This window comes from Anneissia japonica, unplaced genomic scaffold (genome assembly GCF_011630105.1).
Source record: "Anneissia japonica isolate Jap-2015-1 unplaced genomic scaffold, ASM1163010v1 scaffold287598_len761594_cov195, whole genome shotgun sequence".
NCBI lineage: Eukaryota > Metazoa > Echinodermata > Crinoidea > Comatulida > Comatulidae > Anneissia > Anneissia japonica.
In genome coordinates this window covers 618,431-634,489 of record NW_022705477.1, presented here as the reverse complement: position 1 = coordinate 634,489, position 16,059 = coordinate 618,431, and the positions used below count along the sequence as shown (strand labels likewise).

General features: G+C 35.1%; 2 protein-coding genes across 2 annotated transcripts; one reads left to right on the top strand and one right to left on the bottom strand.

The window, feature by feature from the left end:
* Positions 1–686: 686 nt before the first annotated feature.
* On the top strand, positions 687–14,031 carry LOC117105543 (mucin-17-like). The gene is made up of 13 exons (XM_033246708.1): positions 687–853; positions 965–5,266; positions 5,374–5,528; positions 5,898–6,069; positions 6,730–6,902; positions 7,361–7,805; positions 7,980–8,088; positions 8,327–8,465; positions 9,141–9,305; positions 9,464–9,534; positions 10,221–10,297; positions 10,406–10,548; positions 11,314–14,031. The coding sequence occupies exons 1-13, from the start codon at positions 751–753 to the stop codon at positions 11,923–11,925; spliced, it is 6,666 nt and encodes a 2,221-aa protein (XP_033102599.1). The 5' UTR covers positions 687–750; the 3' UTR covers positions 11,926–14,031.
* Positions 14,032–14,238: 207 nt separating this feature from the next.
* On the bottom strand, positions 14,239–16,058 carry LOC117105581 (FAD synthase-like). Its single transcript, XM_033246761.1, has 4 exons — positions 15,892–16,058; positions 15,059–15,153; positions 14,821–14,944; positions 14,239–14,360 (listed from the first exon to the last, which is right to left on the bottom strand). The coding sequence occupies exons 1-4, from the start codon at positions 16,007–16,009 to the stop codon at positions 14,239–14,241; spliced, it is 459 nt and encodes a 152-aa protein (XP_033102652.1). The 5' UTR covers positions 16,010–16,058.
* Position 16,059: the final 1 nt, after the last annotated feature.

The following is a 16,059-nucleotide window of genomic DNA, read 5'->3' as shown; positions in this document are numbered from 1 at the left end:
ACAGCGTGAATCAACTCACCAAAGTTTTGTAGACATTTCAATTAAAGATTTCGCAACTCTACAGATTCTAGATGGCAAGGCAGGCTAAATTAAGTACGAGAAACTTTACGTACACTTCTTTCCAAATGCCACCATGGTTACCTTTGTTATACGTCAGCGTTATGACGCCCTCTATAAATCTGATTAATTAGGGCTTTACAACTAACATTAGCACCCCTTCAGGTTTGTAGCCCTTGACAAGGTACAATGAAGCTAAGCTAGGTCTGCTGTAGTTAACTTGGTTTACTTGGTTATTATTATAATACGATTGTGAGCTACATTCTTGTTTTCCTCCAATCCAGTTGAATTTTTGTTTCTGAAGGATGGATGTAGTGCCTAGGCCCTAGGCTAGCATATTTTAATATTATGCATATAATCAAACATATGGATAGGATCTGTTTGATTTAAACTCCAAGTAGAAGGTTCTTCCTGGAATTAAGACTTGTATATACAACAACTAGACTATCTGAAGTGAAAGTTTATTGATTAATCAAACATTAATATTAAATAATATTATAAAGAAACCATAAAACCAGCATTTGGTTTTGAGATAGATTGGCTTATGTATGGTATATCAGGTAGTGTAGGCATTTTCATCTTGATTTTTGTGGTCTTAATGAACTTTTTTCTTTGTTAAATATAGCAATGTCAGATTTGAACCACTCAACACTTAAAACACAGACGAATTACATCAGACACCTGGAGTTGTAAATGATGCATTTCAGGAATTCGACCAGGAACTACCTGATTTTAGGACAATGTTCTCAAGTGATGGTTTTTGTTTCATTTTTCATTGTAAGCCAACAGATATCAGGTGAGTACAGTGCCTAATGTTTAAAAATAAATACTAATTTTAAAGACAAAAATGACAACTCTTCTAAAAAATAATGTTAATGTGATAATATTTTCATATTTTGATTTGTAGGTGCTGTGGTTACATCTCTGGAGCCATCTCCATCCATCACTAATAGAGACCAACTGCAAACATCAATGTTTTCATCTTTTTCGATGTCATCTTTGTATTTGAAATCTGAAGTATATGACTCAGATGAAAGAGATGAGTATCTGTCAACCCCAATCCTGAAGATTCACTCTTCAGCCTTGGAGCTGACGTCCATAGCGTTGAGTCCTGACTTGTTATCTACAGTCCAACTGCAGACAGGTGACACATCAGATGTAAAGCTTTCTTTGCAAATGCAAGAAACTAGCTCATTGCTAATGCAAGGGGTTGCTACACATTCAAGTGTACCATTATCAACTAAAATTTACCAATCAGTATCGTTAACATCACCATCAGCCGATAGATTAGAACAACTGTCATTGGCTGCATCCGAGAGCCTGTCCTTATTTAATCTGCCACCCTTTAGTGAGTCACCGCTTTCTCTTGCAGCAACGATGTCTGATGTTTTAGGACAACCAAGTTCTGTGTTTTCATCAATAAAGCAACAATCATATGCTGAGACAATCAATCCACACTCAACACTTGAAATGACTATCTTCAGTACATCACAACTGGAACCAACAGAGTCTGTAGCTGAAACAATGGTACATGAAACCTTAATAAGTAACCAGGAATACACTAAGATTCCAAATACAGAAAAAATAAATACTGATATCTTCAGTTCAGCTGACATTAATATTGCAACACTTGAAGTGACATTAAATGATGTAGTTAAGTTATCGTCATCATCATTGCAATTAAAACCTTCAAATGAATTGACAACTGATTTCCCAGAGTTTGGTGAGACTACCACAGATTTCAACCAAGAATTATTGAATACTGTTATTAGCACTGGTAGCATGAAAGTGATGGACTCCAGTGATGCTATGACTTTTATTAGTTTTGAAGATGAATTACCAGCTAGTACTGTTGGAATAATACAACCAACCACACCGTTTGAGTTTGAAGTATCCACTGACATTTATACAGAAATGATGTATAGTAGCCTGATGTCCTCAAGATTAGGATCTCTTGATGTTATGAGTGCCACCTCTGAAATGTTATTATCAGAGGCATTTGATGATACTTTAGAGAGGTCAACATTGAAATTGCTACAAACACAAGTGTTGCAGTCATCTGAAGGGGAGGATGATTTCATGACACATGTAGAGTTGTCTATGGATTATACAGCAAATACCATGAATGTTGAGTTGAGCTCATTTACAATATCTGAACTCAGTTCAGCATCTTATTCTACAAATGAGTACAGTATCTCTTTAACTTTCGGGAATGGCGGTAGTTCAAGAGCTGTGTACTCACAAGAAAGTATTTTTGAGATGACAAGGACACTTGAGGAACCAGTTTCATCTTCAGAATTCCTGACACCATCCATGATTTCAGTTGCAACTCAATTTAGCCAATCTATAGAAACAAGCTATGTTATGCAAGAATCACTAACTTCAAAGGAACCTGAACCTGTTATAATGTGTTTTACCACCGTAATGACATTACCTAATTCAGTGGCAACATTACAGCAACCCAGTGATACAAGTTATGCTCCACCGGACATGACATCATGGTCAGTGAAAATGAAAAATTCAGTGCAAGAGAGCTTGTATGAAATCCCAACACAAAGTTGGTCTTTGAGAAGTCATCAGTACTCAACAGAAATATATTCATCTGAGCAGGCTCTAAACTCAGAAATGACAGATTTTAGAATAAGCAGCCAACCAATGCTATCTACAATCAATAATAATTTTGCTACTAAACTTTTTTCAAATCCTACAGAAGTTGGAGACAGTTTAACAAATTCAATTTTTCAATCATCGAATTGGAAAACATCAGTATTTTCAGAAAATTCTACATTGCAATTGTTTGATTTTAGTCACTTTCCATCATCTGTAGCTTCAACCAGCGTAATCAGGGAGGGCATTGAAATAACTACCAACACAGCAGCTGATCTTTCAATTTTTACTTTTATTCAACCTAATGCATCCATTTCTGTTGAATCAACATTATCATCATCTTTGATTTTGCCAGAGACCGTTGATAAGTCAGACCTGTCAAATGTGCAGACTTCAGCAAGTATACCACATGAATCCCTCAGCTATCAAACATTATCTGATGTAATTTATACTTCAGATTTTGATAACTTAAATATTTATAGTACTGTTAATGGTGTATTCAAAGATGAGACAGCAATTGAGACAGAAAGCAGGATAATTACATTATCAGTGTTGACCAATAGCCAGGAGGCACATAATATCAGGAAGCGGGCTGCTCTTGAATTAGAATTTTCATCCCCACAGACTAATACAGAACAATTTCAGAACCAGTTGATGTCAAATACTATGGCTCCTTCTGTATCTTCCAGTGTTTTAAGCAATATATTTATTCAAGATATTACACAGTTAGTGAAGTCTTCTGAAATTGATTTATTTAGTACTTCAGGAGCCATTCAACCTTCTGAGATATCTGATGTTCCATTGTCATTTGATACATCTTTCTCATTTTCATTGTATGGTTCTCAGGCAACCTCCACTGTAACTGGATCATTTCAGAGCTCTGATGAGATATCTAATACTCCAAGTTTACTGTATAGTTCTTTTGGCAACATTAATGTTCTTGGGTCATTGTACAGTTATATTGAGACCACTGTACTAGAATTAATACAGAGTTCATTTGAAACCTCAACAGAGTCCCAACTCATGTGGTTTCTATCTGACACTAATATATTAAGTTCTCAAATACTAAATACTGGTCAAGATTTTGTAACATCTACTTTAAGTGGAGTAACAAATGTATCTGATATATCACTTGACAGTTCTTTTGAGACAACTGTGTTAGACTTACCACAGAGTCCATCTGAAACCCAATATTTTACGGAGCCCCAGTTCATGTTGTTTCCATCTGACATTAGTATATTGAGTTCTCAAATATTTATTACTGGTCAGGATTTTGTAACATCTACTTCAAGTGGAGTGACAAGTGAATCTGACATATCATTCGATCATTTTCAAAACACAACCACTGATCCTTTTCTGGCTGCTACAGAATTTGAAGTTATTAGTATAATTACTATGCTATCTGTGGATCCTACAGCAAACGTGGAGCTTGATGAATACTCTGTCTATAGTACCACAATCCTGGAACCTACAGGTGTTGACACACCACCATCAGTGATGATACGGAATAGTAGTGTTCTCTCGGAAGCATCAAACTTAAGTGATGGCTATGCTACCAACATGACATTTATAGCTTCAACTGTAACCAGTTTTACCAGCACAAACATACAGGCAGTATTCAGTAGTAGTAGTAGTAGTATGTTACAAATATCAAGTATAGGTGATGACTATGCTAGCTTGATGACTGTAGCCTCCACTTCAGTAAATTTCACTGGCACAACCACACAGCCAACAATTTCTGAGATGCCATCCATGAATAGTACCAGTCTTTTAGAAATATCAAGCACAAACAATTATAGTACATTGATGTCTATGACCTCCATCCCATTAAATGTACTTACAACATCTCAATATCAGGAGGAGACGTTTACTTACATTTCATGTACGACAATATATCCATCTGCTATGCTGGAAACATTAACACCAACTGTTACCATTTCACAAGTTAGTGAATCTACAAGTTCTAGGTATTTTAGTACTCAAGTTTCTGATATTCCAGATTTTGTAACTAGTTATATGACATCAACCTTAGAAGAAGACGACTTTGAGACAATTACTTTAGAACCATCAACTTTTGAAACAGTCTTGTCCACAATAATGATTTCTGAATCAGATTATAGTGTCGCTTCTCTTTCTGAAGTAAATACACCATCACAAGATTTTGCTTCACTTGAAATTTCAAGTTCTGTAACACAATTATTTAGTATGTCTACTTCACCAATGTCTGAATTAATTGAAAACACTGAGGCTGAGACCACCCCGTTAGATTCAACATATGTATTTACTGTGTCGGAATCTCACTTACCTTCATCTCTGGATGTGCAGAGTAGTCTTGAAGAACTATCATATAGCCTGGAGTATACTTCTAATATTCCGAAGATAAGTGAGGTGCCCCCAGTACTGACCATCTCACCAACACCATCAAGTGCACCAGAACAATCAAAAACAACCAGTATGTATTCTTCAATACATCCAAGTTCACCAGTTACAACTCCTACAAGTACTAAACCTCCAGTGGATGTCATCACAACTGGTACCACAAAGGAGCCTTATGTTTCGTTGGACACATCATTTGTTACACAGCCTTCATGGCTGGAACTGGGTATGTATTATTATATTTTATTAGTAATTATAATAATAATAAATTGAGATTAAAGCATGATACATAATGAAAATATTTAGAGATGTATTATTTCTTGTATGTTGTAGAAATTAACGTCCCTACCTCAGTAGACACCAAGTCAATAGAATTCATTCTGGACATTGAGGGCAGGCTTGCATCAGCATACATTCAAGCTAGAGCCAAGGTGCAAGGATCGTCAAGGAGACGAAGAGCTGTCGCTGTTGATGAAATTACAGTTCAGGTTATATTTTACATGATAATTTTAGAAAATACCTCAAGTTTGTAATTTGTAATCATGTATATAAAATGTCATGTACAATACTGTCCATTTTTAATGCCATAATAAGTAATGTTGATGTGGATCATATTTACAAATGCAATGCATAAACTGAAAAGTAGTTTTGGGAAATAGTGGGCCAAGTATGACACTCTTATTGAAGACTAGAAGCTTATTCTTCAATAATCCATCAATTCTTTTAAAAATGTTTCTTGATATATACCAAAAGCTTACTCCAGTATAGTTTACCCCATTATCGATGTAATGATCTGATACTATAGTTTTTGTGTTGTTCTTTATAAGATTGTTAATGAAAGCTTATTAATATTTCAGCATATTGACATCAGTAGAACAGACAGCAATTCAGAGGCACTGTCTGTTGTGTACTACATCGTAGAAGGAGGTGAACGAATACCTGCCGCTGAGTCTGCTGCCACCATGCAACAGCTATCTACCGAGGCACTTTCAATTGTATTGGGCTACCCCGTTGCTACACAAGTTACAGGTAAAGTTAAAACCAATGCTACCTTCTATACCTGTCAACAGATTTTGTATGATGTATGGTATGATGTTTAGTATGCTATATCATAGTTTATTGAAGATTGTGCCTTGGTTGTTAAGTATGTTTTGCAATGCTTATGCTTTCATTCCAAAGGCACTGGACAGTGGAGGCTCTAAAGCTCTGTCCAGACTTTGATTAAAAATTGTTTTATGCCCATATATAGTCATGATGTGCCTATATATGGTCATGATGTGATATCATCATTACCATATTTAGGCATGTCACATGTTTTTGTTAAATAAAATTTGATAGTCTGGACATGCCTTAAGATATACATTGAGGGGGCTAAGCTGTCTGACAGGAGGGTCTAAAAATTTCCAGGAGAGCTCAGCCAGATCCAGACACAAAGCCGTTGTGGGGTCCAAGGGCTTAGCCCATTGCTTTGATGCTATATCTGCCCCCTCCTGCTGGTGTCGTCATTGATCCTGCATTCAATCATGTCAAAAAACTTCCAAACTTATGAAGAGGATTGAAGAATCATGCAATGAGATTCCAGAATGACCAGTTTTTACTCAATGTATCATTCGTAGTTGACCTTATAATTCTTATTTATTGTTAACTGTAGAAATGTAATGTAAACACGGTATTGTGCTTTTGTTTTAGTGTATGGTCAGTCTTCTAGCCCAGCAAGTAAGATTTGGATTGCAGCTGTGGTGTTGGGTGTTCTTGCATTCATATTTTTGACTTTCTGTTGCTTTTGCTGGTGCTGTAGGCCTAAGTCTCGTGATGGTAACTTTGACCCAGAGACTTTGAAATTTCTTCAGTTCAAGCAAAAAGTAAATTACCTTATAGCCTTTTAAGTTGTTGTGTTTAAATTCTAAAAGTTCATTTTTTTAATAGAATTCATCAAATACAAGGCAAAAAGCCAGTCTAGGTATAGGCTAGGAAAAAATAGTAAAAAACTAAAATATTCGGATCCAATCAAACAAACTTTAAAGAACTATATATAAAAATGTTGATTTGTATTAGTTCCAATGAATGGTCAGTTTTCCTTTTTAAATGTATGTATAAATTATAATGTTGGCCTTATTTAATTTGTGTTAACCCTTGTGATAATTTTGTATTGATATTTTTTGTTCTTTATCATAAAAATTAATATTATTATTAATGTAATATTATTATTGATTACTTTTCTATAATTTATGAAATAAATGAGTATATTCTGATTTTAATGAAGAATCAGAATTATGATATATTAGATGGTAAAATAAATAATTATTTTGTTTGTTTTTAGTATCCTTACCATTCATACGCTGCAAGTAAGAGGAGATGGGCTGCATCATCTCCTGCAGCTCTAGATCACTCACAGGGTCAGTTTATTGAAGATGAAAGGTCTGTGAAGACTTCGGACTATCACACCGATGACGATGATAGTGTAAGGGTTAAGGACAAGAGGCGCCTTCCAGCTCCACCAAGAATTCCATCTCGTTCAAAGACACCGATATCGCGGCAGGATGATGCAATCTCGGAGTCCGATAGCTTTGTGTCTACAACTGAAGATGAACTGAAGATGAGTTCATCAGTGTCTTCACAGAGGCAGCAGACTTCAAAAATGAGCAAGCATGAACAAAGTAGACAACCAAAGGAAGGAATGTTTTCACATGTTACTGAACAACAAGCAATGAAGCATACACCAAAGAAATTACAAAAGAGAAAAGAACAAGTAATAAAACAGAAAAGTAAGGACAGATTTCGAATTTTTTTTTGTGACATTATTTTCTTTTTGACATGAAAAAGAAACCTTTCTTTGTCCACACAATATTTTGACACCAAATATACAGTATCAAAATATATAACAAAATTTTAGCAAATTTCTTTCTTCATAAGACATCATTAACGTATTGTTTTTATAGATGAAGAGGCCGAATGGAGACAAGCTCAGGCTGAAATTAGTGCCATTTTGGAACCTGAGGTTGTGAAAAGTCAAGCTGTAACTACATTTGTGGCACCCCACAAACGCAAGTGAGTAGCCTGCTGTGCGGCTACAGTGTATGCTATTATAAACCATATTTTGATATAAATATGTATGAGGTATTCATTGAAATTGATATGATTTCAGATCTGTTTTGTTTGTTCACTAATTGCTGCAGGGAATGCTGGTTTATTGTGGTCTTAAAGTGTTTTTATCTTATTTATATGGTGAAATAGATTATGAAATTATGAATATATCCACCAACCATGTCTAATTTTTAATCTTCAGAAGAAAAAGCAAAGATAAAAGACCAAAGCATAAGTTATCTCATGCTTCGTCGTCAGTTGAGGATGATACAGAACTTGAAGAAGATGGAATGTACAGTTCTTTACCTGATGTTCATTACGCTAGGCCATCAGCTGCACAGGTAAGCACTTCTCATTATGTTAGACCGCCGGCTGCACAGGAAAGCATTTCTCATTATGCTAGGCCGTCGGCTACACAGGTAAGTACTTCTCATTATGCTAGGCCGACGGCTGTACAGGTAAGCACTTCTCATAATGTTTGGCCGACGGCTGCACAGGTCGGCATTGACCTGAACAATTTTATTTACATATAATAACAAGGTAATCTTTGCAAGAAAAACTAATTATTTGAGATTCTTGGTACTCTATAAACAAGCTAGGGTCCCAAGTTAAAGGAAGTCCCTTGCGGGAGATCTGGATAGAAAACTTTTATAAACACATTTATTTATTTATTTTGATTTTGCTACGCATGGTGACACCCATCTGACTTCCGTGAAACAATTGATAATAAAAAGTAGTAAAAACATGAAAGTATTGAGAATTTGCAGGAGATGAATTATTTCACGGGAGATTGTTACTTGTTTGAGGGAATGTGGGAGGCCGTTCCAATGTCCGGGAGACTCAGCACCCCTGAACAAGTCTCCAGTGAGGCTTTAAAAATGAGGAACCGGTCATTTGGAACCCTTAATAATATTTATAACCAAGTTGGGTTTAGAGCTGATTACTTGAGACCCACATTCCATAAATTGATGAGATAACAACTATTGATTTCAGATATAATTTAATCTTTGATTTAGAATGAAAACGGTGATATTGAAATGTCCTCGCTTGGCCAAACCCGAAAGCGTATGCATGCTCTACTGGATGAAGCATTTTCTCTTGTGAATCTCCCACCAACTGGACGAAATGCAGTACGCCCTCTACAGTCTACAGCAGAGAATTCAAGCATGATGGACTATAAGGTGTATTTTAAATGTTTGTGCTTGTTTTAATTAAAGGAATATTACACGTGACATTTTTTTAGCAAGCTAAGATATCTGGATAGTGGTAAGTTTCTTGTTCTGAAATATTTGAGTGTGCCATGCATGTTAACAACTTTGATTGTTTTCTTTTTTATTAGAAAGCTTCGAAAGCAAGAGAACGTAGACGTCAACAAATGTCTTCGACTGATGCGTATACTGGAAGTGATACGTAAGTTTATTATATTTTCTAAAGATATTATAAGCTCTGTGGTAAAATACAAATATTCTATTAGGTCAATGAATTGTTATCAACTTCCAATAATACACAGATCAAAACAATTCAGTTTCCAGTTTAAAGACAAATTGATTACCAGCCAATCTAAGCGAGTTGAATGGCGGAGCGGTTAAGGCAGGGGGCCGCAACCTACAGCCATAATATTGGCGCTGTTTCAAACAGCACGCTTGCTTATGGCTCTGGAAGTGGAGCAAGTCTTCTTGGATAAGGACTATAAATCATAGGCCCAGTCTACAAAGTTGGCTCTTGTGCATTATAAAGAACCCAGTACATCTTTTGAGGCGAGTAGGGGGTTACCCCAGTCCGGTGTACTGGTCCGTCTCACAGACCCAGCCCTCATCCAGTATGAAAATACAGTACACCGACAGGTGGTCTGTACTAGAATGGAAGAAGAAGAAAAAGAAGACTTTGAGAAGAATGTAGGATAGTATTATTATTATTACTATTAATTTTTTTCAATATCTGATTCAATATGAGGATTCCTTCCAAACACCACACAGGCATACTTACATATGGACGTAAAAAAAAAAAAATTCTAATCTTCATTTAGAAACTAAACAATAAATTCATTGCAACTAATTTATTTCATTTAATTTTATTTTCTTTTATTGTCATTATAGTGATGATTCTGTCTTCAGAAGTCGACACCCATTTTTAAGACGTCAACAGACTGCACCAGTAGGCCATGAAATGAGAGGTATTTTGTAACTATGTAATTTCAATGTATGATATCATATATATTATGTTTTCTCTGCAATCGTTTTTATATATATTTGAATAACAATTAAGTATAATTCTTCTGTAGATGGATTTTCTCAAACAAAAGAAGGTCCTGGGAAGGTTGTTATAGTGCCAGTCACCCAACTATCAGAGGATACAGGTGGTGTAATCTGGAGTATCTACGACGCAGAGGATCAGATGGCCAGACTCTCACCTACCAAGGAACCAGTAATTATGCCTTTATAATAAAGATGTTTCACGTTTAACAATTACCATTTTATACATCAGTATAGCATGTTTTATTTAATCCTGTGTTGTCCACTGTGTGTGCCCTGAACCATAGAAATCTTTACCTCCCCGGTTGTATTCTATCAAGCTGCTTTCTCTGATAATAACAGGTTTTATGAAAGAATAGTGAAGTAATCATTGTAAAGTATTTTCCTATCCCAAACCATACACCAGTTTTCTATAGTGCACAGTTTGATCATTTTGCAGTCCATATGCAAAAGGTTAAACAAAACCCTAAGTATTGCGCCGCGAGGAATATTTCGTTTCTAGGCTGGTACTTTTCACACCAATACAACGCGCCCTGCGTTAAGATAGGCAGATGCTCGCCGAAACATTGTTTGTTGGCATGTGAAAAATAAAACACTAACGTAGAGTAAGGTAATTTATTCCTTAAAGAAATCTATCAAACTCAATTCAAATTTTTTACTGGCGGTAAAGTGACAATATGATTTTCATGGGCATAATTTTGTTGAGTCTATATACAGCCTATAGCTATTGAGAATTCTAATTGTGGACTATGCTATAAACATTCCCTTTTGTCTTAATGCCTCAAGTAAGTTGAAACATATTTTGACATGTTCACGACCAGTTCTTAATGATCATGTAGTTGATGCCAATAAGCAACATTTATTTTTTCACAAACAGTGTTTGAAAGTTTTTTTGGTTTGCCAATTATAGAAATTTTTTTTTCATCTTTCGTTGTAGGCATCTATGCCTGGAGGTCTAGATCCCTCCCCTCCAGTGACAATTAAGTCTCCATCAGGTGCTTTAATGACACTACCCCCTCTCTCAACACTCCCAGAGTCAGAGCTTATCTCCAGAGGAGGCCCAGCAGTTCCTTTAAAACTGTTCGAAAAGACCAAAGCACCAGGAAATTATGAAGCTCAGACTTCATTCCAACAAGGATACCCTTCAAGGTCCTACTTGGCCAAGGAAACGTTGCCAGATGGGTCCATTCAACAGAGGGTACCAACTACTGGTAAATGGCCAGTAACAAAAGCACCGGGAAATTATGAAGCTGAGACATCATTCCAGCAATCGTATCTTTCAAGGTCCTACCTGGACGAGGAAAGGTGGTCAGATGGATCCATACAGCAGAAGGTACCGACTATGAGTAAACGACCAGCAACTGATATGTTATCCACTTTGGAGAAAGAGAAGAGAATTGGTAAGCCAGTGGATGATAGTTTTGATGAGTTGAATGTGACTGCAATAATTAAGGGGGCAAAGACACCACAGCCAGTAATGAGAGTCATCAAGGAGGAGCTTGAACGACTAGCTAAATTACGCCCTCAAGTCTCTGAAGATAAACTTTAAGTTGACATAGTCAAGAATGAAATGTTGATTGTTGTACTGTAGTAGGAAAGCATGTCTTGGCAGTGAATCTATGCCAATTAGAACCTTACTGATTTTATTTTTTTTGTTTTGTAGGACCAAAGTGAATAAATATTGAGTAAGGATTACAATTTAAGTTATATAAGAATAGTGAAAGCAATAATAGGTACCAAAATAAAATTTTGGTACCTATCACTATTCTTTTCACTACCAAAATTTAATTTTCAACATTATGATTGAATTCTGTATGTTAAATGGTTCACAAATCATTACAATGAAAGATTACTATAAAAATATATTAAATATAAAAAGCTACATGTATTAAAGTTTGATAGATTTTATTTTAATGAATGTAGTAATGACTGTAGAACAAAGATACTCTTTTCATCATATTTTCACATTACTCAAGACATGTTTGGTATATGTAGAGAAACTTTAATCAAAACCAGTGTATTGAATTTGGTGCTACAGTTTTCCTCTTTATTTAATAATTACATTTTAAGATTTTCTAATACTTAATAGCAATACCTTTTAATCTTGATTGTAGACTAAATGTTTTTTTATTTGTGGATATCATATTAGGATAGACTATTTTAAAATGTATTACCAGTATAAACCCACCTTGATGATAGAAATAGTACTTGCATAGTATTTTATTACTGTAGATAATGGTGTGTGTGTTTATTTTTGAAATATTCGCCAATATTTATTACATATGCATGTCTTCCTTTTCATTTTTTGTGCATAAATTCATAACCACCAGAAATATAACACTTTAAATTTTTCAATTGTATGTATGTGTATATATATTATATACATTACATATATAGTAAAGCAAAGATATATAAGAAATGTTACATTCAAAGAGGGATAGACTCTTTAGATCACCTTGTAGTAGTGCTTTATGAATATATAAATTGTAAACGTTAAGAAGAGAAATTTGAAAAGATATTCCCCAGCCAGGATTTGAACTCTTAATCTTCTGCTGTCTACGCAGATGCCTTAACCAACCTGGCCACTGGGGCTTGCGTTGAAAGTTTGAATCTGACTGGAGGCAATTGACTTCAAGCTCTACAGTATGTCGATACAACACTAGTATTCGACGCACAAGTGAACAATGATCACATTGGGGAATTAAAATGTGATTAGACTTAGGTGTGCTGTTCTTGTATTACAGTAGCTAATTATATTACTGTATTAGTAAATATCAGTATTAATGATGAATTTGAACATCTTTTTGTAATGAATATAGTTGTAGAAAGAAAATAGTTATTTTATTATTACCAAGTATATTTTATACAGTTTTTTCAAACTACTAGAGTGCCACTATGATGTGCTTACCGCGGTGGTGCCACCAGGGAGCCGAGAAGGCAGGGTTCTCATCTGGAGAAAAATCAATTCTTTGGAGAGAAAACAAATTTCATATGTAATGTTAAAGATTGTGAGACTGTAAAATTGATTAAGTTAGCCTCCCAAATCCCTAAATTGTAAGAGCTTCTAAAGCTTCACCTCATGGACCCCTGCTGAAGGTTTTGGGCGGTCCCTGGCCAAACCCACTTACATTCCCTGGCACCATCACTGATGTGCCACTCATTGTGCCAGTTGCAGATGGCATTGTGTTTACTGGTACACAAGTACAGTACATATACGAGTATTGTACTGTGTGTACCCCATGGTTTCTAGTATTTTTTTGAAGTCTTAAGTTTTTATTTGTAATAGTTTTTGTGTTACTGGACCTATTTGCAAATATCTTGCCTTGTATTGTCATCTTGTTGCTTCCTGATTATTCTATGGAAAATGATTGTTGTATTTTTGTCTTCAACTTAATAATAGTTTTTAGTTTACAATTTCAGCTTGTGTGTTTGTAGTTAATCTATGTAGATCAGTGAATTTCTGGTTTGTTGATTAAGGTGCTCCCATTTCAGTCTTTCTCAATCCTTAACTTGGGAATATTTCTCACAACCAATTAAATACATTCCCTAATTCTCAGCTTTCTACATTCCCAGCCTTTAATTCTCGGTCATAGAGCATGAAAGGTATTATAAATATCTGATCTTCACTCTCAAACTTTCAGCTTTTGAAAATTATACCAAGTTAGTTCATAAACCATAATTTCATTCCCTTGTGGCAAGACATTCACTCTTGCGAAGAATGAAATCAAATGTAATATTTATAAACTTTTCAGCCACTGCTTGATTAATGGTCTAATTATTGGTTTTCTCTGGTAACTTAAGACAAGAATTAAAGAAGGAAATGAATTTTATATCATTTAAAGTGCAGTATATTTATAATCAGTCATACAAAAGCCATTTTCATCTGCGGAGAATCCAGACTGTGTTCAGCTCCAAAGAATTGTTTGCAAAGTGCCACCAGCTCATCATTCAGCTCTAGGCTTTCATCAAATGCCATGGCAACACCTAAAAGAAAGACATAGATTCATTTCCAATGAATGAGTACAGTATAAATAGTACAAACTTATTCAAACAAACCTCTGGTCACATCATGCTGAAACCTTGCAACAACAGCACAATTTCCAACCATTTTTATCCAACGTTTGTATCCATCCAATTTTAAATGTCTACTGATTTTGGCAAACTTTAATTATTTTACCTCATTATCAATATTTTTAGATCGATATTTTTAGCATTGTGGTTGCTAAAAATCCATTTTTTTTTATCAGGGCGAGAAAGTGTGTGCTACCACACAACCAAGGAGAATGTTATGCAGGTAGTTGGCATTGGATTGTTTTTTTGGTCAAACCGGACAGGTTAGTTTGACCAAAATTAATCTAATATGGAGATGGCTTTAGCCTTGTTAGAGTCAAATCCCCTATATACAGTAAAATTATACGACTAGCAAAATAATAAATTTGCTAACTTTTGAAAGTGATGTCATCATGAGTTGGCCCTATTCCACCAGAGGTAAGTACGTGCGTATATTGGGATGAAAAGCTTGCAATTTCATTTGCAACTGAATGCAAGTCATCACCAACTACTGTTATCTGTGTATGAGAAAATAAAACAATTATCCAAATTATGTAATTTACACACAAAAACATAAATTTCAGGAGATCATGAATCATACAATCACATGCAGTATGGATCTTACTTTTTACCTTTTCAACTTTGATTCCCATTTGAAAAAGCTCATTACATAAATAATGTGAGTTGGTGTCTTGGACGTGTCCTTTTAAAATCTCATCACCAATAACTATAATAAAAGTAAAAAAAAAAAAAAAAACATAATATCAAGTATTAGTCCATAAATATAAATAAATATTTTTCTAAATCATAGCTGTAATTTTTAACAATGATTAATTGTTAAAATCGATTAACTAAGGGCACATACTGTAGAAAAAATTATTAAATCACTCTTTTTTAAAGTGATGAGGTCGGGCGATTTTTTTTTTTTTTTAATCGGAACAATAAAATATTGTTTTTAATTGGCAAGAATATTGTAAAAATTGTATAAAAGCTGGTTTAATTTTATTGTTTTTTTAAAGAAAATGTATTTCCAGTCACAAAATTGTATTGTTTTTTAAACTGTTGAAATAAATGATGTGGTAAAAAAAAAAAAAAATTTATTCCTGCATCAACATTTCTCAAATTTTTGATGCGGGCGGAGTGATAATCTAACAATTTTTTCTATTGCCCTAACAATAATTTCAATTAAACAATTTAAGCAGCTTATTTTCTAGCTAAAGCTGGCCTAGGGCAGGCCTTCTTTCTAGACGTTGAGCAGTCTGACCTTGTCTGAGATTGAGAAGCTCATACCGACCTAGATAAGGCCTAGGGCCTAGTAGTAGTATCATAGATAGGCTGGGCCTAGGCCCTATTTATCTATGCGCCGGGTTTAGTTAGGAAAGGCCGGGACCGGCGCCCCGGGTGGTGGTGGTCTCATTAGGCCTCTAGGCTGACCTAGGTTGGGTCAAACAGTTGTAGTACTTACTTATAATGCCAGCAGTTGGTTTATCATTTGAAGACATAGCTCGAAGTTGTATTGATCTTGATACAGTACTCAGATGTCGACGGAGCACTCGTAAGCGATAAGCAACCGTCCTAAACATTAGTCAATTTCACATCAATTTTCTTCTCTTCGTTTTCTTGCATGCTTGAC